The following is a 26,836-nucleotide window of genomic DNA, read 5'->3' on the forward strand; positions in this document are numbered from 1 at the left end:
AAATAAATTAAATGTACGTTTCATATTATTGCATTTTATCCATGGATTGTTTTTGTATTACTTAATTTTAAATAATTGTTAACTTTAACGTGTAGTAATTGCATAAGTATACTCGGGTATACGTAACAGCTTTACTCATCAAATTATTTAAATAACGAATAACTATACAAATTACAAGGTCTGCTTGTCTTTGTCTGGCACATTGGAAAACTTACATATCGGACAAAGGCAGCCGACACAAGGACGCTGTTCAAAATTTTATTAGTAAGACGACTATTAGCTATGTCCACACTGTGCACTTTCATCTTCAATTTTCGTCATCTTCTTTCATTGAACTTTCGTTTTGGCGCATTCAATAATTGAATGCGTCAGCGACCGCAACGCCAACATTGTCATTTTTGTCAAAAAAAGAACAAAGCGATAGTTTTGGATACGGTCTGAGCGCATGTGTCGCTGGCATGCCTCACGTGCGCTGTTGACTGCGCTATAACGGCTATAACGCTTGCCCTTGATGAACAAAAAAAGGCACAGTGTGGACATAGCTATTGACTAATATTTTGTTAAGGCGGATATGACGAATTATCTTCACTGTTCCGTTGGTGATTAAAAACAAAGTAAAAAGATAAAAAATACAATTTGTTAAACAAAAACTATGGAACACGAAATGTCAATCCGCATTTTCTGTTCGAGCAAAAACCGAGCTAAAAAATGTTGACTACGCACGAGTTTAAGTTTTTGTTTTTATATTAATAAATTTAATGCAAATATAGTTTGCGCAAAAGTTTAACATCGCTCGACTAAACTGGGGGTATTTTTTTTAAATAATTGTCACAAGAGAACATAACAGTAAGAGCGACCGCAGACTTATGGCCGATTTACACGGGTGACTAAAGCCGCACGATTTCCGCCGCACGGCGAAAATCGACCGTGTAAATGGCAATTCGACTACGCCGCATGCGGCTAAAGTCGCAAGCCCCAAAGTCGTGCGGCCAGTGGCCGCATGCGGCTGGTGACTAAAATCGAGCGTGCAAACGCTCAGTCGCAAGCGATCGCTTGCTGCGAATACTACTGTCGACTGGTGACTTGCCGGGTGACTAAAATCGACCCGTTAGTCACCCGTGTAAATGGGGTGGCGATTCGACTTGGACAGGCGATTCGACTGGTGACTTGCCGGGTGACTAAAATTTCTCGAAGGTCGATTTACACGGGTGACCCCGTTAGTCACCCGTGTAAATCGACCATTACAATAATTTCAAGTTGGCCAACTAAATCGAATAGTATACCAATAGCTATAGCGACTTATGAGAGCTAGCACATTGCATCCAACTAAATTGTACAACTAAATAATTGGACACCAATCGTATAAGAACCGCGATTCCTTTCAGATTACCTAAAAATTAAAAAGGTGTCCAATTAAGGCGGGGATTAATCTCAATCCAAAACGATAACTTTGCACACAACCAAAGACCAAGCGTATACGCATCGCAATAAGATTCATTTTAGCTTAGCATAAAACTGTAGTCACTCGAGCGGATCTTCTCTATTTTTCATGTTTTTTTTTAATATCTTTGGAAATAAAAATTAAAAAACAAAATTGTTCGGTTAAAGAGGTTTTAATATAGATTTACTAACAATTTATTCAAATAAAATGTATAATTATCCTAGTTAATACTTATATTTCGATGAAATAGATTTTTATCGGAGGCGAGTTTGTAAATTAATTACAGCCAAAGTATTACGTTTTATTAAAATGTTTATGGTTTAAGGTATTTTAAATATTGTGCTTTATATCTCATATTTTTTAAAACTTCGTCATTATATTGGAACTAGGTAGGTACACCGGAAGTCGCGGAATAACAAATTGGGTTTTATCCTCGCCTTAAATTGTGAAACTATGCAATTTAGTTTTTACGATAGTCGGCCAACTTGAAATTGTACATCTGCGGTAACCCTAACAGGCCGTTAGGCCTCTGCTCCTCGCGTTATTACCCTAATTACCATGCCGGCAGTATTACCCTGACAGTAACGACGCGAGAGAGTTTACACTCAGCCCTCTACATACGTGGCAGCGCGAGGGTTACACGGTCAGTCTGGCATCAGTTCAGTCCATCAGTCTAAGACTGACGCCAGAACGATGGCCGGAAAGTACGTAATAAAAAATGACCAGTCCATCAATCACACGGTTACACGGTCATTCTTTCGTAAGTCAGGCTCAGACTGATGGACTGAACTGATGCCAGACTGACCGTGTGACCCTTGTCTTAGGCTGCGTTTCCACTGAAGCGGAGCGGAGCTTAGCGGTGCCCGTGCTATTCCAGCGGAATGACAATCGTGCTATTCCAGCGGAATGACAGCGAAGATTTCAAGCACGGTGATTGGTCAATTCGGCATCGCTAAGCTCCGCTCCGCTTCAGTGGAAACGCAGCCTTACATTCTCGCGCTGTCCACTAACACACAAAAGCTACCAATAACGTGTCACCGTGTGATCGCGATCTGCCAATAGCGCGGAGCTATTCCTCCGCCTCACCTAAAAATTGAACAATTGCGTCTTCCCCCTCCAGTTTTGCCAAACGATCAAAAAGTTTTAAAATATAGCATTTAATACATCCTAGCCATTAGCGATAAATAAATAATAATGATTTTGCCATGTAGCAGCCTTTTAGTTTTGATCGTTTGATAACAGTACTTAAATCTATTGCAAAATTTAGCAGTGAATACTGAATACTACAAAAGTTTTATGTAATTTTGTTTTTGCCGATGAGTCAGCCCATTAACTAAACTTTATCTTGAATTTTGAGCTCCAAGATCCAAGTTATTTTATCATTGCATAAAAGCGTATATTTTATTAGTGTTAAGTCTTCCCTATGAGTCTTTTGCGTCTCGTCTGCTCGTCTTTTCCCGTCTATTGGTCTATCTCAACTCCTTTGCCGGTCCATTGCTCGTCCAACTTGACGTCACACTCCAAATCTCTCAGCGCTGACTTGATGTCAAATCCAAACTCTTTCCCGAACATATCGTAGGATTTATCCAATATAGCCTGGATGCCTAGCTCGTGGAACTTGGAGTTGTGTTCTTTGCATCTCGCCACCATGTTACGAATGGCCCAGCAGCCGTTTTTCTGAAAAAAAAAGAAATGAAACAAAGGCGCTGTCATACTGTTAATTGGGAGGCTGTCTCTCGAGTATGGTCAAACCTTGACTTAGGAACTACACGCTCTTTAGATCAAAATTCAAACTAATAATAATATTAATAAAGATCATCTTTGGAGACTGACATCGTAACCCTTTTTCTATATCTCTATATGCCAAAATTGATATTGAGTAGGAGTATAAGAGCCTTTTATTAATACGGCCCTTACATACGCACGTTAGGACGCGCACGCACACTGTGTCGCACACTCACGTCAGGACTCACACAAGCATGTAAGCACGTAATTTTTCCTGTATACTTTTTAAGTGGCTAAAGACCCAATTTTTACAATGCCTGATAGTAACGCAGACAGAACGTAGCCCAGCGGAGAGGGCTTCATTAACGCACTTGAAAATTAACTTTAAATTAATGAAACTGAGGTGCATAAATGATTGAACCTTGCAAATAATGCTCGCGTGTCCTCGAATATACGCGGAAATACTTTAACGCACTTTAGTGTAATAATTTTAAAGTTTATTTTCAAGTGCGTTAATAAAACCCTCTTCGCCGGCCTCCGTTCTGTCTGCGCTGACCCTACACCGTCATTAATACTTCCTTTACTGATACGACTAACTTGGATTGCAAGATATTATTTTATAATCGATTGCTATCTTTAAGAGGCATCATATTATATTACTGTTAAGCGATATACAATGGTTTTTTAACAGATACTGTTAAGATAACTGCAGTCAGTCATAATAATTAGAATATATATTACATTGACAGGCGTTTTTGTCAAGTAACACGGAAAATTCATCAATCATAATAATTCATATTGTAACCATAAAGTTAATATACCTAGCGGAATAGAGCAACAATCTCGAGCTGTCAAACGTAACCAAAATTGGTTTTCATCTGTGTGAAAAATATGTGGTACGTATACACTTACACAAGCATGGTTGAACATGAATTCTATGAGATTAAATTGTCAACGTGCGGCACGTGCCGACTGAACGTCTGAAGAGTGCTGCTGTCATGTATCACACGTCTCTTTTTACCACGCAGTGTTACTGATAGTGACATCTCGCTTGCTCAGGTCTTTGTTTCTCTATTCCGCTAGGTATATTAACTTTATGATTGTAACATGCTGTATGTAGGATTACATAATATGACATGGTAAACCTAGTACTTATAGTCTGCTTACGGCCTGACTCTCATATGTAATTATTACTTTAGATGCAACTTAATTAAGGTTTTGCATTTCTGTCAAATTCAGAAATAAGTTTCACTACTTCGGCAATTTCTGTCAAATTCAGAACTCTTTAATAAATAATTCCTATGTCACTACTGTACCTTATCATTACACTATAAAGCTACATTATGAAGTTAAATTTACACAAAGCCAATCTGACAAAAAAATATAAGTGTTAAATAATAATAAATCTACCTGCACATTAGCGTTATTTTGATGCACCTTCAGACACTCAACGACGGCTTCAGCGACGCCGTTTTCTAGAAATTGTTTGCTGTGTTCAGGCTCGCGGAGGGATAACGCAGCTATACACTTAAGTATCAACGCCGCCGCTGTTGGGTTACTCTAAAAAAGAAAAAAAAAACAAGTCTTGAACAACATAGGATAAGGGTCATCACCCCATACTAATATTTTAAATGTGTGTATGTAGATTATATCTATCGGGGTTACGTAAAAGTTATCTTTTATGAAACCTCGAACGAAAACAGAGACGTGTTATTTGAATTCAAAGTGTATGTCTGTTTTTGTCCGTGGCATTGTAGCATCAAAACAGATGGACCGTTTTAGATGTAGTTTTTTTTCTTTGAAAGCTGAAATTTGCAGGCAACATCTAGCAAACAAAGTTGCAGCTAACATCTAATGTAATAGCTTACCGTGTGACGTGATAATAGTGAAACTACAATCGGCACGATTCCACTCTTCACCAACTGTCTTTTCACATCATCATTACCAGCTAGAGCGATTATTCTGCAACAAAAAACACACCTGTTATAATACTTACATCTTTAGCAACTACGAATGTCGAAATCGAAATGTACACCAATGGGTTACAGGAAAAGTCGATGTAGATCCATTAAGGGTGTGTAGTTTGCATCGTTTCTAACTGATTTGGCTATGAAACACCCTATCCTAAACCTAACCGTTTTCGAGATATTCGACTTTAATTTTTTTTCATAAATTTGCCGAATTTTTAGATATTTGATTGTATACTATGAAATTTAGAAGTCAAAATCGCATAACTTTTTGCTTTTTACAACTGGGACAAGACGCTTTATGACTTCAATAACCAAAATTGTAAGTAAATTAACTTAACGGATCGTACTAAGACATTGAAAGTTAAAAAAAGAAATATTTATTTTTTAAGTTTATTTTTCTTTGGAGGATATCCAAAAAATATATTATGGAAGATGTTCTGCAGGTCTACTTTAAAATATCTACGTTTCATCAGCTATCCAACAAGGTATAACAATCAAAGATTTTATTGGAATTGGTGCAAAAAACTTGGCTTCGACGGCAACTAAGGAGGTAAAAATTACATTTGTTGATTACGTTCAATGTAACCCTTGACCCCAGAAAACAAAATAAGACTATAAATAAGTACACAATAACATTTATTACTTAACAAGACATGTTTAAATTTCATGTTCAATATGACCACCCCTGTTTTGCACACATTTTTCGCAGTCTTTTTCTTAGTCCACTTTTCACTACGCCAGTTGTTAAATTGCCTCTTATTTCATTCGCCGCGTTAATTATTCTAGCTCTAAATTCTTGTACAGATGCAGATGAGATCTGGTTGGGCTCACTGTGCACCGGACTCTTCATGTGCCCCCATACATAAAAATCCATGGGGGTTAGGTCCGGACTTCCCGGTGGCCAGGGTATAGGCCAGAGTCAAGCAAAATCAGAGTCCAGTAAATAACCACAATAGTCACAAATCGGAAGAAACAGTCCAAAAACAAAGCCAAGTCGAACAGAAAACAGAAATCAAAACGATAATCATCCATGGTAGATGCGCTACCATGGACGAATCACATAAGCAGACTAACAACCAAACAAACAATAGGGCATGTTGTATTCCCATTCCCAACCTCCTTCGGCATCGGCACATTATCTTTCTCACTCATATCAGCATAAATCGTCAGTTGTCTGGCTTGCACGCCCCGAACCAACTCAAAGGACCTATTGACCATTATTTGTTAGAAATGCTACCTGGGTGCTTTTAACTAAGTGTTTTTCCTATGATTTTTGACAAAACCCTTGATTGTGATACCTTGTTGGATAGCTGATGAAACGTAGATATTTTAAAGTAGATCTGCAGAACATCTTCCATAATATTTTTTTAGATATCCTTTAAAGAAAAATAAACTTTATAAATAAATATTTCTTTTTTTAACTTTCAATGTCTTAGTACGACCTGTTAAGTTAATTTACTTACAATTTTGGTTATTGAAGTCATAAGGCATCTTGTCTTAGTTAAAAAAAGCAAAAAGTTATACAATTTTGACTTCTAAATTTCATAGTAAGTATACAATCAAATATCTAAAAATTCGGCAAATTTATGAAAAAAAATTAAAGTCGAATATCTCGAAAACGGTTAGGTTTAGGATAGAGTGTTTCATAGTCAAATCAGTTAGAAACGATGCAAACTACACGCCCTTAACGGATCCACATCGACTTTTCCTGTAACCCTGTATAACGCACACCAACGATGGTTGTCATACTCGGGTTGGTCACACAACTGTCGTCCTTATAGATAGCCTATAAGCTACGTTTTTATGACAGTAACTTGAACTATATTCGAGCATTCCAAGGTGTTAGAATTATAGTTATATATTAGGGTTGCTGAGGATTCCTCTTCCTCTTCCTCATAATGAGGAAGTTCCGCAATATTTTGGGTTCCTCAACCGTTACCTACCGCATCCTCAAAAAAAAAAAAATACAAAAATCCTCTTCCGCTATCGCTTCCTCAAAATTTAGGAGGAATTTATGAGGAATTTCACTGCGCATGCGCGTCGCGTATCCAATCATGGCAACGCACACGCCAGAGCGCGATGCCGGACCAAACGGACGAGCGAGACCTCCCCTCTCGCCACCGCGCTGTTCCTTGCTTGTTTGTTTTAATTTTATTGACATAATATAGCAAGCGTTGTTTTGTTTACGCGTGTACGCAGCTACGCACGCAGTGCGATAATCTAATAATTTGAATTCTTTTATCGAAAATCGAAATGAGACCGAAGTGTAGTGCTATATCAGGGGTTCCCAGACTTTTTTATCCACTGCCCACTTTGAGAACAAAATATGTTTTAGCGCCCCCATTGTTTCACCTACTTTCTTTTCCTAATTTAAATTAAGGGGCTTTTGCCACAAATTTGCCGGTGTTATTACCCCCCCCCCCCCCACCCTCTACAAAACGCCGCCATTTTTTCTGAGTCCCACACTGCCCCCTTTAGACCTTCAGCGCCCACAAGGGGGCGTTATCGCCCACATTGGGACTAGGGTTGTTGAGGAAGTGATTATGAGGAAGAGGAGGAGGAAGAGGAATTGTCACGCGCAAATTTAGAGGATGCGGATGAGGAAGAGGATATTTTTTTGAGGAAGAGGATGCGGATGAGGAAGCGGAAGAGGAAGTACGTCCATATAGTACAGCGTTTCCCAATGTGGGTGATTACGCCCCCTTGTGGGCGCTGAAGATCTAAAGGGGGGCACAGTGTGGGACTCAGAAAAAATGGCGGCATTTTGTAGAGGCTGTGGGGGCTAATATTACCGACAAATTAAGGGGCAAAAGCCCCTTAATTTAAATTAGGAAAAGAAAGTAGGTGAAACAATGGGGGCACTAAAACATATTTTGTTCTCAAAGTGGGCAGTGGACAAAAAAGTCTGGGAACCCCTGATATAGCACTACACTTCGGTATCATTTCGGTTTTCGATAGAAATCAAATTATTAGATTATTCGCACTGCGTACGTAGCTGCGTAGTGCGTACACGCGTAAACAAAACAACGCTTGCTATATTATGTCAATAAAATTAAAATAAACAAGCAAGGAACAGCGCGGGTGGCGAGAGAGACAAGGAACAAGGAACAGCAGCGCCCGTTCGGTCCGGCATCGCGCTCTGGCGTGTGCGTTGCCATGATTGGATACGCGACACGCATGCGCAGTGAAATTCCTCATAAATTCCTCCTAAATTTTGAGGAAGTGATAGCGGAAGAGGATTTTTGTATTTTTAATTATGAGGATGCGGTAACGGTTGAGGAACCCAAATTATTGCGGAACTTCCTCATTATGAGGAAGAGGAAGAGGAATCCTCAGCAACCCTAAATTTGGGACGCTGTACTATATGGACGTACTTCCTCTTCCGCTTCCTCATCCGCATCCTCTTCCTCAAAAAAATATCCTCTTCCTCATCCGCATCCTCTAAATTTGCGCGTAACAATTCCTCTTCCTCCTCCTCTTCCTCATAATCACTTCCTCAACAACCCTATTATATATACTGTAATCTATTTCGATATGTAGCACGCATACAATTAAGTTAGTATTTGTCAGCGTATTTGATCAATACTTGTGATATTGGTAGCTAAGGATTAATTCCATGGAAACAATCGAATATACCACACCGTGACCACACCTATTACATGTGTATTAGATTAGATTAATACGCAAAAAATCTAAAATGAATCACAACGGAGATTACATGTCCTTTATGGACAAAAACATTGGACTCACTACAGTAGAGAATTGGGACAACCATAACAAAAAAGTTCTGAAAGGCGACATAATCGGAGTAACAGATTCGAACACTTCAATAACAAAGAACTGTATTGTAAAAGTAAATCAGGCGTCTTGTGAGAATTTCGCTGATAGCACTGACCAATTGAAACATAGAACGAGACACATAAACTACTGGAAATCAGAACTAGAAAGAGCCATACAAGACATCGACGCTGAAATAAGAATACTGGAAGCTCTGAGACAACAGCTAAAGAATTCAATGGACATACTGAACGTACCTGAACAGATAAACGACGAGTGCTTGAACATAAGAACGAATAGAATGCAATCAGATTTGGTTTACGATGATCCACAGGATCAACTGTTCAAAGAATCAGTATTGATACAAAATATAAAGAGACTTCATAGAGAAATGTTAAATGAAATAGAATACCAAATGAAACTAAACGTAGCAGCGAAAACTGCTCTAGAAGTGGATTGGGGAAATAAATTTTTAGCATTCAAATATGAAGACCACAATTCTCAATTAAAAACAAAAGCGGCAGCTGTAAAAGATTCTGCGGGAGCTACTAAACTATCTGAAGGACAATCAGATGTACAATCTTGGGAGAGATACACCCTATCAGCTTTAGATCAATTTAAGAACGCTATGGAAAAATCTAAGTGTCTACGTGAAAAAGTTGACGCAGCCCTGATTAACTCTGCAAGGGATTTGAGAACGCAAGACGTAAAAGTAAATGAGGCATTGAGTGCTAGAATCGGTCAAACAGAGCGAGTTAAAATTGAACTCGAAAATCAACTGCGTTTAACGCTAGAGAAAATTGCTGAAACTGAGAACATTCTGGAAACTATACACGAAGAAATTCTGAAAGTGACGCAAAGAATTCAGGTTGGACAGACGCGATTGAACGTTAAGAACTGTAGACCCGATGTGGAGAATTGTAGAGAAGGGTCTTTGATCAGTTTAATTGAAGAAATAGGAGAATTGAACGCCAGTCTGAGTTTGCTCCAGAAAAGGGCATTAGAAACTGAGAAGCTTCGAGCAGAACTGATCCACGAAAGATCAAAGATAGAGAATGAAATAGTCGTGAAAAAGAAGTCATTACATATAGATAATGAAAGGTGTCTCTTTCTGAGGTCATACTACCAGTCGGCCGAGAAAATGTGTGGCTTTTAAAATAAGAATTTGCAATGTAGTGTTGCCTACTTATAAAATAAATTACTACAAGTATACGACTTTTATTATTACTTATTCGTCAACTTAAGGCGAAACCGGAAGGAGAGACTCTGATGTAGTAATCTAGATTATGTGCTATTTATTATTTGTTTATTATCTAAATTTTTTCCCTAATATGAACTCAGTTTAACAGCCTGTTCTAACACGTTGCCGTAGTTGTCATCGTGGATTAGCTAGCATGATTGGTATGGAGGATACAGATATGCCTCTTCTTACAAATGATACCTTGATAACAGCCTGGCAACCATCCTAATCTTTTGGAGAACATCTCGATAGCTGAATAAGGAACATGCAAATATAATATTTATGAAAAATTTGCTATTAAAACGTTAAAAAAATATAAAAGAAGGACCACTGCAAAGTAAATATTTTATAAAATATTGTTTTTCACAAAAATTACAAATTAAAAGTATTTTGAAACGGAACGGATTTCAAAACACCAATCAGCGTTCAGTGACGTTACACATGCTATCCCCGCGTTCCATTTAGCGTATATTTATATAGCGTACAAACGATCAAAATGCCTCCATTTTGAGCGTTTTGATCGTTTTTAACGCTAAATGGAACGCGGGGCATGACAACTTTTTGAGAGGTACGATCAGACCCCCTACCATGAGCTCTTATAGCAGTATTACTTTAATATTACTTTTGGATTTCGTATAAGCAAACATGATCTCTATTTATATAAACATAAGTATGGTATTTGTTTGTACCAAATCTGAAAGTAATATTAAAGTAATACTGCTATAAGAGCTCATGGTAGGGGGGCTGATGGGGCCATTGTCAATAATAATAATTGTCAAACTGTAGTGACGTCATATAGATCCGTTTCGGCGCCAAAATTTAAATTGACAATTTTAAACCGCATTTTTTGCAGTAAACAGTGTTTTAATTTTTTCAATATACTTGTGGTCTATTCTACGTGGAGTTCTTTAAAATAAACACATAAATAAAAATATCTCATCTTCCCTATTATATGAGATAAGCCACCTACGAATAATAAAAACTAAGGAATAGTAACTCCGTCAAAAAACATGCTCCACAATACTTGTCAAAAAAGTGTACCTTAGGTACACATTTCAATACATTTGCAATATTTAGGTGACCTTGAGCGGTACTAGGCTGACGTTACATGACAGATCAAAAGGAACCAAATTTAAAACGGTAATAGTATGGGAGTTACGATTCCTTAGTTTTTATTATTCGTAGTAAGCCACACTACTTGGCAGCGACGCTACGCGACACAAAACGTCAGTTCTATGAAAAATTAAGTGTCGAGTCGCTGTAGCGCAGTGTCGAGCGTAGCAGCATTAGCAGCTAACTCACAGTTTAACAGCCTGCTGTGTAACGACCACGTTGTCGTAGTTGTCCGCCAGTAAGGCGAACAGCGCGTCGCAGCACCGCGCGGCCGTCGCGCACAACTCGTGACGTACAAGTAACGCGCTGACTGTAGACATCACCTCGCCCGCGCAGCTGGGTGCACTGTTCTCTGTGGAGAATCGGGGAATACGTGGGAGAGCCATGCTTCGGCACGAATGGGCCGGCTCGACCGGAGAAATACCACGTTCTCACAGAGTGAGTGAGTTTACCGGAGGCCCAATCCCCTACCCCATTCCCTTCCCTACCCTTCTCTACCCTCCTCTATTCCCTTCCCTTCCTTTCCTTACCCTCCCCTATTACCCTGATCCTCTTAAAAGGCCGGCAACGCACTTGCAGTTCTTCTGATGCTGCGAGTGTCCATGGGCGACGGAAGTTGCTTTCCATCAGGTGACCCGTTTGCTCGTTTGCCCCCTTATATCATAAAAAAAAAACAGAAGCAATTTTGCAATTATAATATTAGTATGGATTAGATGTTCTAGTAAATACCTATAAGTATATCAGTGAGTGAGTCCAGTAGCTGTATGGCGAAATCTCTGGCATGTTCGTGTGCCTTTCCGAACTCAACCCTGATGTCGTCGTCTAGAGGAAATCTTCTAATGGCCAATAGTGTCTCACTGAGAAGCTGTAATGATAATAATTTATTACAAACAGAAGTTAGTCATATTAATTGTATACTTAATCTTTTTTTTTTACTACAAAGGGGCTCTCAAAAAAAGCCCCAGAATTTATTCTCGAAATTTACCCTTCAACTATAAATACCTACATATTATTGAGAAATAGTAGTCTTTTAACGGTGATTCAACAACACTATAATTTATTGAACCTTATTGACATCAAAAAAAGCTTCTAAACTACTACAGTATGGGATAAGTAGTATACTTACTTTAGTATTTCCTTTTATCTGCAGCAAAACTTTGAAATTGCTGACAATATCAGTAGCAAATATTCTCTGACGATTCTGTTCATGTTTTAAACAACAAATACTAATCCACTTCAGTGTTAAAATTAATATCTCTTGATTTTGTGTCTCATCAAGCATCCTGAAAGAAATTTTGTAAATAAATAACAATATTATAATACTGTCTTTGCCATTCATAAAATGTGAGTTAGAATGCCATAAAATGTAAAATACCTTTTCATTAAATTAATACCATTAGGCTCCAACAGATCTGGTTGTGTATCCATGAGGGCTCGTAAGGTATTCAATTCTTGAAGCACAAATCTTTCCAATTCTTTCTTTCCTTCTACATAGCCTTTAAAATGTCTATCTAACAACTCAATTAGCAGTGTATATGCTCCTTCCTTTCCCGCTCGTATTCTATGTGCTATATCTTTATTACATTCGGCCTGCAAACCAAGTAAACTTTTAGTTTATATCTTGCAAAAAAGTGTTATAAATAACTTATTTTTTTATAACAAGTTATTAATAAAAGAATAATTATAGTAGCAAAGCTGAGATAATAATATTATGAGTTGTGATTAAAAGGAACACTAAAAAAACTATTTAAAAGTCAAAATAACTGACTTGGCCGGTAAGCAATAATACTGGGACAATGACATCAAGCCTACAGATAAAATAGTGGTATTACCATTAATACATTGAGTTGTGTTATAATCTCTTCACTGTCCTCATTGCAAATATCTTTTAACTTCTTAACAGCTGCGCTCACAAGATGAACATCTTCTGAACTAAGAGATAAGTCCTTAATGATATTTGACAAGTCCACACCCTGAAAATGAGAATAAGGATCCATTATTATCGTATTCTAGGCATATGAGAAAGGATATAAATAAAAAAAACTTGAGAGGTGTCAAGGGACACCCGGATGGAACAAAGTTACAGTTTATTATTTCTTATACAGTACAAAAAAACCTGTATAAACCCAAAAAAATCGTTGCTACACCACACTGTTCAATGCGAAATAGAAAGACGAAACAAAAATAACTTGCTTCTTTTGAGAGAGAGAGAGAGAGAAACACATAGTAAAAAGTGTTGTTATAAATTTTCATCTTAATTTTTTCTGTCATAGTAATTTCCTAGGTTCCTGTATATGAACGATTACAATTTAGTATGTAAATATTAAATTGTTCATATTTTTGGTATGTAAATATTTTGCAGTGAATCTTTGTACAGGAACCTAGATAATTACTATCTTAAGCTGAATAATAACTCAAATATGATAATATTCTCGTATGGGAAATTATCTTGGTATTACGTTTGTATGAGAACTGCGATGGCACCCGGACTCTTAAACTATAAAACAATAATTCATGGAAAATATGGCAATGATTCTATACAATAGAAACATTTCCATATTTATCATAAAACTTTTAAATCTCCATATCTCGGTATCTCCAAATCTATACTTTTAAATTATTAGTAAATAGTGAGTACATACATACAGACCACAGGGTCATGCATGTATAAATAAATATTGATGTGATTACCTGGGCTTCAAATTGTGCTATAGCTTCCTTAATAGCCTCTTCTGGGCTCATATCAAACTCATCAATATTCTCCTTCACTACCTCGTCGTAAGTTTCCTGAGTTATAACTCGAACCATTATAAATGTTTTTATTGCTTCAACAATATCCAAGTCGGGCGCTAGCACCTGTTATCTAAAAGCCGGCTAATTTATTTAAAAATTGTATACTCTTACGCCTAACTTGGTAGGAGTGATGGTAACATTTAAATTGTAATTTGTATAAAAATATTTAGATTTTATTTAATATAAATAAATGAAAATCAATTCAAAACTATTTCAGATATAATTTTTCATAAATTCGAGTTCTTCTTCTTCTTTTTATTTATGGCTCCTTTGTGAATCATCAATGTCAGAGTGTGTTGGAATCAATGATATTCTCCCCGCGTTCCAGATGACGTTAGAAACGCTCACGCTCAAGACCGTAGTTTTTCCCGTTCCAGCTTGTAGTGATTATATTCTCTTTGGTGAGCGTCAGTGATACAAACCCAAGTGGAACGGATTATGGATTGTTTTGAGCGTTTTGGGAAAAGTTTAAAAAAAGAACTAAGTATATATTTTTATACATAGGTACATTGAACCGAACTTAGATATTACGATCCTTTTCTTCAAGTCGTAAATAAAAGTAATTTTATTGTTTATAGTTACATTTATTTTACAAATAAAATATATAACATTATATTTGTTTCGTTTTTAGTATTACATTTTTTTTACTTAAGTATTCATATTTTAATATAGTTAAACTTGTATTATATTTGAGTTTTCACATTGAATCATATTTTAATAACATAACCACATGTACTGTGAATATTGACTATTGTCACAATATAGGTACATATAAACTTTAGGTAACAATACCGCATAATGCTTAGTCAAGTACGAGTAAGTCAACAGGTATAGGAAAGATGAAAATTAGTATTAATTATTATATTTTGTAAGAAATCATTTGACCTTTCATTTAAAACAATTTATTATTTTAAATGAAAGGTCAAATTATTTTCCAATCAAAATATTTCATTAAATGTTATTTAATTTATTTGATTAAAATATTATTTGGATGAAATAATTTAAGTTTTTTTGTCTCTACTCTGATATAGTTACGTTAAAATTAAAAAAAAAAAAACTAGAACGCCCACTTTGACCCATCTTCGTCAAGGGTCGTTTCGAGCGAAAATGATGACGTCATGAGTGACGTCATAGCCGCGATCAAAACGACCCCGGTCGCCAAAGGGAACGGCAGAAGGGGACGTTTTGAGCGTTTTGGTCAAAATTAACGTCATCTGGAACGCAGCCTCTATGTTACTAACGTAACTTTTGTAATGGCGGCTCTCGACTAATGGCGGCTCTCGATATAGGCGAACGCGTTGGCCAACGCGTCTGCAGACGCGTTGGCAGTGCGCTTGCAACGGCGTTTGTGAGTAATCCACACATAGGAAGGTCGTTCAGTATGCTTTGGATCGCGCCAATGTGCGGACGGATTCAAAATGGATGTTGAGTCGCTAACAGCTGCAGCTGTATATTTATTCACAGCTTATAATTACTTTGTAAATGTGGACAAGAAAAAGTTTTAAAAGGGTATTCTCGAATTAAATAAGTAAAAGGCGAGAAAACGTAACAAACAAAGAAATAAACTCACTTTTACATATTTTATACCTAATATTAAAATAATTTAATTTTTTTATTACTTATTATTTATTATATATAAAAATTATTATCTACTTATTACTTATTATGATTATCATGATTAATGATTAATAATATATATTTATTATTTATTAAATATTTAATTTATTTTGTTCTTAGTATATTTTGTTGTTATAGCGACAACAGATATAGGTACATTATCTGCGAAAATTTCAGAAATCTAGCTAAGTATAGCGGTTCTTGAGATACAGCCTGGAGACAGACAGACGGACAGACAGATGGACAGACAGACAGACGGACAGACAGAAATGCAGACAGACGTTGAAGTCTTAGTAATAGGGTCCCGTTTTTACCCGTTGGGTACGGAACCCTAAAAACATCGTGAGGAAAATAGAATGTCCAATAACCTTATTTTTTTTTTGCAACTTTTGATACGATTTTTGGTTCCACAGGCAGTTTTTACTCTGATAGGGTCTATACAGACGGACCGCATTTCAACTGCAATCCAACCGCAAATTGCAGTTCAAGTGCAGTTTGAATGCAGTTGACATGACTGCAATAAAACTGCAAACCAAATGCGCAGTAGGATTGCAGTTCAGTTGCAGTTGGCGTGCAGTCGTGTGAACCGCATACCGACTGCATCCAAACTGCACTGCTACTGATTCCATGCGATTCCGCTCCGGGCGAACTGATCGCGCGGCCTATGTGTGGATGGAGCGCGAAGCTTGCGACAAATGTCCTTTGATCTTTTGCCGGCATTTCCGACCCGCGCGGCAAGCTCGCAGACGCGTCGGCCAACGTCTAAATACCTACGGCCAACGCGCGAACGCCCGTTCTACACATTGGGCCAACGCGTCTGCAGACGCGATGAAGAGTGCACGTTTCCTTCTTGTGGCGAATTAACATCTAACTTGACGAAATGGCGAACAATATGAGTATCGAGAAAACATTTAAATTTATTGGGCCCTATGGGTCTATACAGATGGACCGCATTTCAACTGCAATCCAACCGCAAATTGCAGTTGAAGTGCAGTTTGAATGCAGTTGACACGACTGCAATAGAACTGCAAACCGAACGCGCAGTCGGATTGCAGTTGACTGCAGTCGTGTGAACTTCATACCGACTGCATCCAAAATGCACTATCCCACCCACCCGCACGCTCCACTCTCCCGCGCATGGAATCAGTAGCAGTGCAGTTTGGATGCAGTCGGTATGCGGTTCACACGACTGCACGCCAACTGCAACTGAACTGCAATCCGACTGCGCATTTGGTTTGCAGTTCTATTGCAGTCATGTCAACTGCATTCAAACTGCACTTGAACTGCAATTTGCGGTTGGATTGCAGTTGAAATGCGGTCCGTCTGTATAGACCCTATCAGAGTAAAAACTGCCTGTGGAACCAAAAATCATATCAAAAGTTGCAAAAAAAAATAAGGATGGACATTCTATTTTCCTCACGATGTTTTTAGAGTTCCGTACCCAACAAGTAAAAACGGGACCCTATTACTAAGACTTCAACGTCTGTCTGCATTTCTGTCTGTCCGTCTGTCTGTCTGTCCATCTGTCTGTCCGTCTGTCTGTCTCCAGGCTGTATCTCAAGAACCGCTATACTTAGCTAGATTTCTGAAATTTTCACAGATTATGTACCTATATCTGTTGTCGCTATAACAACAAAATATACTAAAAACAAAATAAATTAAATATTTAATAAATAATAAATATATATTAAGTATTAATTATTAATCATGATAATTATAATAAGTAATAAGTAAGTAATCATTTTTATATATAATAAATAACAAGTAATAAAAAAGTTAAATTATTTTAATATTATAAAATATGTAAAAGTGAGTTTATTTCTTTGTTTGTTACGTTTTCTCGCCTTTTATTTATTTATTTCGAGAATACCCTTTAAAAACTTTTTCTTGTCCACATTTACAAAGTAATTATAAGCTGTGAATAAATATACAGCTGCAGCTGTTAGCGAGTAGCGACTCAACATCCATTTTGAATCCGTCCGCACATTGGCGCGATCCAAAGCATACTGAACGACCTTCCTATGTGTGGATTACTCACAAACGCCGTTGCAAGCGCACTGCCAACGCGTCTGCAGACGCGTTGGCCAACGCGTTCGCCTTAAAACATTGCTACTCTATAGATTGGAAGTTTACGGTAGCAACGCGTTGCCACTTCGAAGATGCCTGCAGGCATATCTCACATACATAATGACATAACGAATATATGACTTGACATTGTCTTTTGAACAAAAAAGTGGTTACGCATTTCTGAGAATCTTTTGTAAGACATTGGAGTCATAAACCTATAATGCTAAAGACCAACAAAGAGTGCGAGAGAGAAGAAAATCCTTTATGGTTATATAACAAGATGAAAAGAGAGAGGCAGTCTAATGAAAATTGTAACCACTTTTATTTGACAGGTCGTCAAAAGTCGTCAGTCGTTTTTATGCCCTTTCGGTATTTCCAATATATTGTTCAATTTGTTTGTTATTTTTAATAAATATTATTATATTTAAAAATGGTGACTTGTGATGTAAGTGTTTACAGTGTAAATCATAAGAATAATCCTGAAAAATATACATTTCACAGGTAATATGTGTTTATTTTTGCTATATTCTGTCTTTAGTTCTCTATTTGAAATAAAATATTGTGAATCCTCCCTTTTACTTTCATATTTTGCGTAACGAAAGGTACTATTGTCCTTATATTACACAAATTTTGAAGAAAAATTTTTCATCAAATTTTTTTACATATACGCTAGTGCTTGAATCAAATTTATCGATATGCTTACACGGACGTAAAAAAAGTATTATCGATATTTTACAATAACATAAAACTAAAATAAAAATCATTTACCTTTATATTTATCACCTTAAGCCCGGCCGCACATTATCCGAAATTTCTGATCAGAAAAATTCGGACGCCCGGCGGAACGCACTCTTCATACATTTTGTTGTAGACCCATCATACTAAAAGAATTTCTGCCGTGTCAAAATGTATGATCTGGATCCGAAGGTACCCTACAGAACTTTTGAATCCTTATAGATGCGTGTTCGGGGATTTCAGAGTTGTTTAAAGAACTGAAAGCGTAAGCCAACACATCAATTTATTTGATCATCATCATCAAAATCATAATTATGCCCCAATTATTGATGCTTTTCGTGTAATCTCACTCACTCGGCGAAACACAGCGCAAGCGCTGTTTCACGACGGTTTTTTGTGAAAACGTGGTATTTCTCCGGTCGAGCCGGCCCATTCGTGCCGAAGCACAGCTTTCCCACGTATGTAAAAACTGGTGCTCGGAAGTCGGAAGTTGGGCTTTGGTGAGATGAGACGAGTGAGATTTGGTGCACGACGCATACCGCATACGGCATACCTGATACCAGAAAATATCGTTATATTTACCGGTATTTTTATAACGATATTTTTTGGTTATGTTATTTCTTGATATCGATAAAAAAAACCGTTATCTGGCTACTATTATGAAAATACCGGTACGTAACGATATTTTTTCGGGTATTCGATAACGTTATGAAGCCCTGCCTCGGGGTGCATCATTTATTATGCTTTTTGCAGTTTCTCTGTCGAAAATGTAAAATGACGATGAAGAAGAAGTAATTTAGGTGTAGATCTGTATTCTGTGGTGTAGATGAAGAAGAAGTAATTTAGGTATAGTTTGACATTGACATTAAAATTTCAATCTTAATTGTAAATGTATGACGCATACAGTGAGCAAAAAATATTCCAAGATTCGTAATCTCAATAAAAGTTAAACAAACTAGAATAAATGCGCATCAGAATCTACAAAATATAATATAAATAAACACCGACTAAGTAAGGTTCACCATGAGCTTCTTGGGGAAGTTATTTGGCGGTAAGAAGGAGGAAAAAGGTCCTACCACACACGAAGCAATACAGAAATTACGTGAGACTGAGGAACTCCTCGTGAAGAAACAAGAGTTTTTGGAAAGGAAAATCGAGGTTGAATTACAAAATGCCAGGAAAAACGCGTCAAAAAATAAAAGAGGTAAGTCTAAAGTAGCGGTTAATGTAATTTTGTGACCTTCTAGAGTAAATCCTTGATGCCTTATTGAACGAATGACACAACAAAACAAAGATAATGTTGTGAAGATAATTGTAATGTCATAGCCATTTTTAATGAATTTATTTAAATTATGATCATAAGGGATCTAAGCGTGTCAAGCCAAGTTCAAGTAAAACAGAACTGCGGGGCTAAAGTGACCATTTTAGCCCCGCTGTCGATTTATATTACTCTTTTTGTTGATAATATTGTTACAATGTTTTTTAGATTTGTTTGTAAATTGCGTCATAAATGCAGGACTAGGGTAAGAAACATAATATCCTTTCTTCTTTATGGTATAAAGTAGATACATTATAATTGATTATTTTTTATAGCCGCTATTGCTGCACTCAAACGCAAGAAGCGCTATGAGAAGCAGCTGACTCAGATTGATGGCACACTAACACAGATTGAGGCTCAGAGAGAAGCACTGGAGGGTGCGAACACTAATACCCAAGTACTGAACACTATGAAGGATGCTGCCATTGCTATGAAACTGGCTCACAAGGATATGTATGTATTTAGAATAATAAACAATAAAGGACTTTTAATTTTCATGTGATTACAAGATTATAACAATAATGGTCTTGCTGTTATAGCAGTTTCTTCTTTACATACTAGCTACTTAATCTGTGATTACACTTCTCTTATAACATTTACTGTTTTGAGTCATAAAATAGTAAAATTTTGTTATGTTTCCCTTTTTAAGCTGTTTCTTACTATGTATATATAGTACTATGATTTATTTTAGTGTGATATAAAAGTAAACAAAGATATATAGGCTATAATGCTACAAATTTAAATCTAAAAGACTTGGTGCCGGAATAAAGTATATTTTTTATGAGTGTAGGCCATTTTATTTCTGCCACCCTATGTTCATACATAGGGTGGCAGAAATAAAATGGCGTAATCTGCTGCTCTCCTAGAACATTATGTGGCCCCTATTTAAATCCAGTGCTGAAAAGACTATTGTACATTAAATTGATACAACTAAACTTGTCTAAAAACATATTATAAACATTTGTTTATCCAATTACGTTTTATGCAAATAATTTTGCAAATAACAAATAAAACTTTTCCAGTGATGTGGACAAGGTGCACGATATAATGGACGATATCGCTGAGCAACACGACATCTCTCGTGAGATCACGGATGCTATCAGCAACAATGTCGCCTTCCCCAATGATATTGATGAGGATGAACTGGAGAGAGAATTAGAGGAGCTTGAACAGGTATACTATGATTACGAATATCTTATTCAGAACTTGAGTGCAGTGGCGGGGCAAGACCAAAATTTGATGTGGACGAGATATATTTTACGAGGCCCTCTGATGTCTGACACAAGAAGACGGATTTCATTTAGTAAACGAATTTTTGATACTAAAACTGTTATTTTTAGTATCAAATATAGTATCAAAAGCAAACGTGGGAGAGCCATGGTTCCGCACGAATGGGCCGGCTCGACCGGATAAATACCACGTTCTCATAGAAAACCGGCGTGAAACAGCGCTTGCGCTGTGTTTCGCCGAGTGAGTGAGTTTACCGGAGGCCCAATCCCCTAACCCCTACCCTATTCCGTTCCCTACCCTCAACTAATCCCTTCCCTTCCCTTCCCTACCCTCCCCTATTACCCTATTCCCTCTTAAAAGGCCGGCAACGCACTTGCAGCTCTTCTGATGCTGCGAGTGTCCATGGGCGACGGAAGTTGCTTTCCATCAGGTGACCCGTTTGCTCGTTTGCCCCCTTATTTCATTAAAAAAAAAAAAAAATGAGTACCAAAATCGTACTTCCTTAAGCAAAACTCTCTTGGTTCACGGGGTCGGAGGCCCTTTGGACCGCGAGGCCGTGTGTGGCCACCCACGTCGCCTACGCCTTTCGCCACCTTTGCTTCAATGTTGTAATAATAATTGGTATTCAATTATAAGCAGTTTATGATAAGAAACTGGCATGTCATAATGGGCTAGTTTGTCTTTGATAAATGTTTCTTTTAGTGTAAAAAATGTTTGAGTATAAACAGAAAACTATCAGTTGTATTAGACTGAAAAAGTAAGAAATTTTATTAAAGTTTTTACTTTCAACAAATAAAGTAAACCCATCAGGTTTAGTATTACCACAAAAAGCTAACAATACTGACAGATTTAAAAGAATTTTAAGGATTTCCTTTGTCACACACATTGTCCATTCTCCCAGTGAAACATTATCTTAGTTGGTCAGGTAGGTACAGGCTTAAACAGAAAACCTGAAAATAATTTCATTAATGCTGTTATAAATTTCTCAGGAGGATCTTGATAAGGAGATGATCGGCATCAGCGTGCCAGCAGACAGCCTGCCCGACGTGCCCTCCGCCGAGCCTGTCGCTTCAGCCAAAGAGAAACCCGGCAAGAGTACAATGAGCGGTAAGTACTCCTCCATATATCAGACAAAATAATGTAGAATCAAGAATGCCCTGCCTTTAGGGGCATTCGCTGGCAGGGTCGCGGTTGTATATCCCGCGTATCCCGTAGCTATGCCCAAAGCAGAAAGTAGGAACACTCGTTGGAGTTTTAGTGGGTATGCCAGGGCACGGCCTTCACCGCCCTGAGGAGTCCCACATACCTCGGTGGCCATCCTAATCAAAAAAAAAAAAGGAACGAAAAAGCGAATAAAATCTTGAGGAGACCTATGCTGGAAGAGCGGACCAACAAATGAAACTAAACCTACAGAAAAAATATTATTTACTAGACGTTCTGCGCGGCTTCGCCCGCGCAAGTTAGATATTTCATAGACAAATTAGTCCACAAAAAATAGCCTATGATCCTTTGCGTAGTCTACTTATAATATGTGCCAAATAACATAAAAATTGCGCCAATAGTTCGCGAGATTCAAATAATTTCCTACGTTTTTTACATGTTTTCCACTATTTCTTCTCTTCTATTAATCTTAGAGTGATTAAATATAGCCTATAGCCTTCCTCGATAAATTCCTGTATAATAATGACTGAAAGATTTTCAGAGATCAAATCGGACCAGTAGTTCCTGAGATTAGCGCGTTCAAACAAACAAACTCTTCCTAATTATAATATTAGTATAGATTTATTTAATGTAGGGTATTTAGCCAAAAGTGCTTAACTTAACTCTTGTTAGTCATTAAAATGAGACGAGAACAGAAATGGAGATAATTTGGTGCTCTTTAAAATGAACACTTGTATTTGATCTAAGTTTGAAGCAAATCATCATCGGTAACAATCTTTCAGCTGTCCCAAGCAGTTATAGATACAGAAAATATTGTTTTAACACGCTTTTATCAGCTTGGGATGTATGTATGTAACCAGAATCTTTGAGTGATTTTCTTGAGTCTCCAGTAGTCTAAAGGACATTAACAGTTCGCCGGTAGGCCGCCGCCTGGCAGTTAATCGGAAAAGAGCCCAGACTCACGGTTCCCCTGACGATTTTGTAGATTTTGTATCGACGGTCAATGACTGTCAGGCAGCCTGCCGACCAGAGCCTGCAGGGGGACTGTTAATGTTGGACCCTTTATTAATTTCAAACTTTGCTTACGTGGAGGCAATGACAATGCAATATTTTTTTATTTATTAAAAAGCGTTATTTTTTAGTAGGTATATTTAACTATTTTTATTTCAGATGAGGACAAGGAGCTCGCTATGCTGCAGTCCTGGGCAACATAGAACCTCACCGCTTCGCCTTAAACAAGTGATATTTTTCACCTCTACAATAAATATTTAATCTTACGTCTACATTTTAATTGTTTATTGTTACTGGCTGCATAGGATTGGTAGGCCGCATAGAATATAAAATATCACTAACATTGGCCTGATTAGGAGCCAAATTCGGATACTTGTTGACAAAAAAAGTAAAAAAAAAAGTGAAAACGAAGCAGCTGGCATGCATTTTCGGAACGCTAGAGGATATTACTTCTTGTTTTACGCCGCGGAAGTAGTTTGCTCTTCCTCCATCTTACGAATTTTTGATCAGGTCACATGTCCACGCGAATTAACATTTGAACCTATCTTAAGAAGTGCATAACGCCGCTAAAGAAGTTTTCACTTCGTTTTTCTTTTTTTAAAAGAAGCAAGCAAAAGAAGAGAAAAGCAAGTTATAATCAACTGCCTTTAACAAGAGGTTCATTGCTGTATATAAATATTTATATTTACGATTTATTTTGCATTAGTTTGTATATTTATATGTATCATATGCTGTGGTGATTTAATAAATATTTTTTTAGTATTAAATGTATATTTTTGTTAAAATTCTCGCCCCTATAAAAACTCCACGCTTACCCATATTGTTTTGGTCTGATACGCTAGAAAATCCACTTGACGGACAAAGACAACATGAATAAGTGTAAGACAGGAGTAAATATTTTAATTTAATTTAGTCATAACGTAAACCTTAAAATACGAGACCCTTAATTATTTTTCAACGATTTATGAACGGTTTATCTATAGTTCGAAAGGTGTTATAAGTATAGGATTTTATTTCGAGTATATCACTTAGCTTATAAAAAAATTTTGTATGATAATTTTTGTCAGTATAGGTTTGTAAGAAAATTACAAAGGTATTTATTTGTATCAATAAGAAAAGTAACAATTTTTGTTCAATTTCATCAATATGTCGAGACCGAAATTAATTTTTAACGAAGTTTATCTTCGAACGTGCTTGGTCCGCACAATGTTTTCTATGAGAGGCCGGAAATGGAACAGCAAGAAATGGAAAGAGCGTAAGCGACAAAATGGTTTTTGTCGCGTAATTTAAAAACCATAAATATATTTCATATAAGATATGGGCAAATGCATTTTCATGTGTTCCACGACCGTGCTATGTAATGAAAATAATAATATTGTGATTTTTATTGTATTATTATTACTGTAGATTTAAACTAATCCTATTATAGTCGAAATATTGATAGTGTTATGAAGTAACAATTGTACCACGGTGGCGATCAGATACTGCACACTGAATACCATTGCTAAATACTTACATAAAAAAAAAACTTCCCTCTATTATCGACTCACGCTATTGAAGTCTGTCAAATCCATACAATATAATATGACCCTAAGGGCCTGTTTCACCCAGTATATATGAGTATATATTAAGTCTATGGTTTCACCACTTCCTGATAAGGTGCCGGTTAGGCTTATTTGACAGATTCTCCATGTAGGTATCTGTCAAGTTAAGTGGTGGATAGCCTTATCCACGAGCGTATATATATAACTTTGGTAAGGAGGTGGGGGGGGGGGGTAAATTGTTCCCTGACGTAAAAAACGGCCAAGTGCGAGTTGGCTCGCCCATGAAGGGTTCCACAGAAAATAGGTAACGTGTTTAGGAAATCAAAAGTATTTTTTAAAATTTGAATATCGGAATATTGAAAAAAAAAGTAATACGCTCCACAGTATAATAATACTTAATTATTTTCACAAGTAAGATGGATAGTAATGGGGGGGTTCCGGACCCCCAGGACCCCCCCCCCCCCCCCGCCCTTATATACGCCCATGGCCTTATAAGGAATTGGTGAAACAGGCCCTAAGCCCGGGCGCGCACTAATAATATTTGGATACGCGGCAGGCTTTGGTCAAAGAGTATAAAATAAACTACGTAACAGCCTTAGTGGAATGTTTTAGGGTGCATTTTGTGGTAATTTCAAAGCAGCTGGCAATAATATTTTTATAGTATTTGTCGTAATGCTTACAATAAAGGCGAGGGCCGTGGGCTTGTATATGCTCAAAAATGTATTTTATTTCAACAACCACTTCCTTATTAGAAAATAATATGTATATTACTTAATTAATAATTAATTTATTGTACCTATAGGCGGTATGCAAACTTTGGAGATGTGTATGTGTGTGAATTGTGAGAAAAGCGCGTTAAAACAAAATTTTCGGCTTATAAGTTGGCAAAGAAGTTGGCTTCTATTATTAAGATGAGTCCACACCGCCCTTTTCTCCATACAAACATTGTCCCCTGTTTCCTCCCTGGATAATGCTAGTAGAGTTATAATTTTTTTCCTGAATATCTACGGCCACTAATACAATGTCCCTATGTTATCTTTTTTTTTCATAATTTAATTATTAAATAAGATACGAACGTTCAAAAACCCAAAAAAATGGCCAGATTTTCCGCTGTGTTCAAACATCCAGAAAACAGATTTGGCTAGATTATACAAAAAAAAAAAAACATAGGAACACAGCTCCAGCCTTTCTTTAATCTTTAATGCAAAAAGTACTTAAATCGGTTAAGTTTTGGAGAAGGAATCAGGGGACAACGAATCGTTGATTTTCTGCAGTTGTCTCTATCGCGTTCTGCGGTATAGGCTTGAGGTAAGGGAGACAACTATAGATATTGTATTACACGTACTTTTTTTCATTTCTCTTACCCCTGGTGTATCCTCTTAATTACTAGATAATGCCCGCAACTCCATAGCGCCTAAATTCGTTTATCGCGTGGGAACCGTACATTTTTCCGGGATAAAAGTATCCTATGTCCTTTCCCGGGACTCAAAGTATCTCCATGACAAATTTCAGCAAAATAGGTTCAGCGGTTTGGGCGTGAAGAGGTAACTGACAGATAGAAACAAAGACGGACAGACAGACAGGTACAGACCATAAAGTTAATATCCTAGCGGAATAGAGAAACAAAGGCCTGAGCAAGAGAGATGTCACTATCAGCAACACTGCGTGGTAAAAAGAGACGTGTGATACATGACAGCAGCACTCTTTTCTTAACGAGCAGTCGGCACGTGCCGCACGTTGACAATTTAATGTCATAGAATTCATGTTCAATCATGCTTGTGTAAGTGTATACGTACACATATTTTTCACACAGATGAAAACCAATTTCGGTTTCGTTTGACAGCTCGAGATTGTTGCTCTATTCCGCTAGGCATATTAACCCTCGGTTGGTCGCGTGGGGTCTTTAAAAGCCCGGGGTTTGCGAAATCGAGAAAAACCTATATTTAAATAATTATTAATCTTAGCAACTCCGCTCTTTAGGTAGCTTCCTAAAAGGAATAATATTTCGATATAATTGCCACTAATCTGAGCTCGCGTGCATGTATTATGTGTTACAGATGTGTTTATTCACGCTGGGGTCTTTGAAGACCCCAG

The 26,836-nt window shown here is 37.2% G+C and overlaps 3 protein-coding genes across 3 annotated transcripts; 2 read left to right on the plus strand and 1 right to left on the minus strand.

Moving 5' to 3' along the window:
• Positions 1 to 2,384: 2,384 nt before the first annotated feature.
• LOC121728025 (armadillo repeat-containing protein 6 homolog) lies at positions 2,385 to 14,286 on the minus strand. Its single transcript, XM_042116119.1, has 9 exons — positions 13,958 to 14,286; positions 13,099 to 13,239; positions 12,642 to 12,856; positions 12,393 to 12,549; positions 11,996 to 12,131; positions 11,456 to 11,618; positions 5,035 to 5,128; positions 4,577 to 4,726; positions 2,385 to 3,118 (listed from the first exon to the last, which is right to left on the minus strand). The coding sequence occupies exons 1-9, from the start codon at positions 14,072 to 14,074 to the stop codon at positions 2,903 to 2,905; spliced, it is 1,389 nt and encodes a 462-aa protein (XP_041972053.1). The 5' UTR covers positions 14,075 to 14,286; the 3' UTR covers positions 2,385 to 2,902.
• Positions 8,829 to 10,069, plus strand: LOC121728026 (tektin-4-like). Its single transcript, XM_042116120.1, has one exon. It carries the CDS (start codon positions 8,834 to 8,836, stop codon positions 10,067 to 10,069), a length of 1,236 nt encoding a protein of 411 aa, XP_041972054.1. The 5' UTR covers positions 8,829 to 8,833.
• A 5,060-nt stretch (positions 14,287 to 19,346) lies between the features above and the next one.
• Positions 19,347 to 23,464, plus strand: LOC121727769 (charged multivesicular body protein 4c). Its single transcript, XM_042115759.1, has 5 exons — positions 19,347 to 19,682; positions 20,072 to 20,249; positions 20,819 to 20,969; positions 22,016 to 22,133; positions 23,358 to 23,464. The coding sequence occupies exons 1-5, from the start codon at positions 19,502 to 19,504 to the stop codon at positions 23,399 to 23,401; spliced, it is 672 nt and encodes a 223-aa protein (XP_041971693.1). The 5' UTR covers positions 19,347 to 19,501; the 3' UTR covers positions 23,402 to 23,464.
• Positions 23,465 to 26,836: the final 3,372 nt, after the last annotated feature.

Source organism: Aricia agestis, chromosome 6, assembly GCF_905147365.1.
Source record: "Aricia agestis chromosome 6, ilAriAges1.1, whole genome shotgun sequence".
Classification (NCBI taxonomy): Eukaryota; Metazoa; Arthropoda; class Insecta; order Lepidoptera; family Lycaenidae; genus Aricia; species Aricia agestis.

Coding starts and splice junctions, on each gene's coding strand:
- LOC121728026 (XM_042116120.1), top strand. CDS start 8,834: ATGAATCACAACGGAGATTACATGTCCTTTATGGACAAAAACATTGGA.
- LOC121728025 (XM_042116119.1), bottom strand. CDS start 14,074: ATGGTTCGAGTTATAACTCAGGAAACTTACGACGAGGTAGTGAAGGAG. Junction 12,132..12,392: donor AGATAAAAGGAAATACTAAA/GTAAGTATACTA, acceptor TTATCATTACAG/CTTCTCAGTGAGACACTATT. Junction 4,727..5,034: donor CACTATTATCACGTCACACG/GTAAGCTATTAC, acceptor TTTCTTTTTTAG/AGTAACCCAACAGCGGCGGC.
- LOC121727769 (XM_042115759.1), top strand. CDS start 19,502: ATGAGCTTCTTGGGGAAGTTATTTGGCGGTAAGAAGGAGGAAAAAGGT. Junction 19,683..20,071: donor CGCGTCAAAAAATAAAAGAG/GTAAGTCTAAAG, acceptor TATTTTTTATAG/CCGCTATTGCTGCACTCAAA. Junction 22,134..23,357: donor CGGCAAGAGTACAATGAGCG/GTAAGTACTCCT, acceptor TTTTTATTTCAG/ATGAGGACAAGGAGCTCGCT.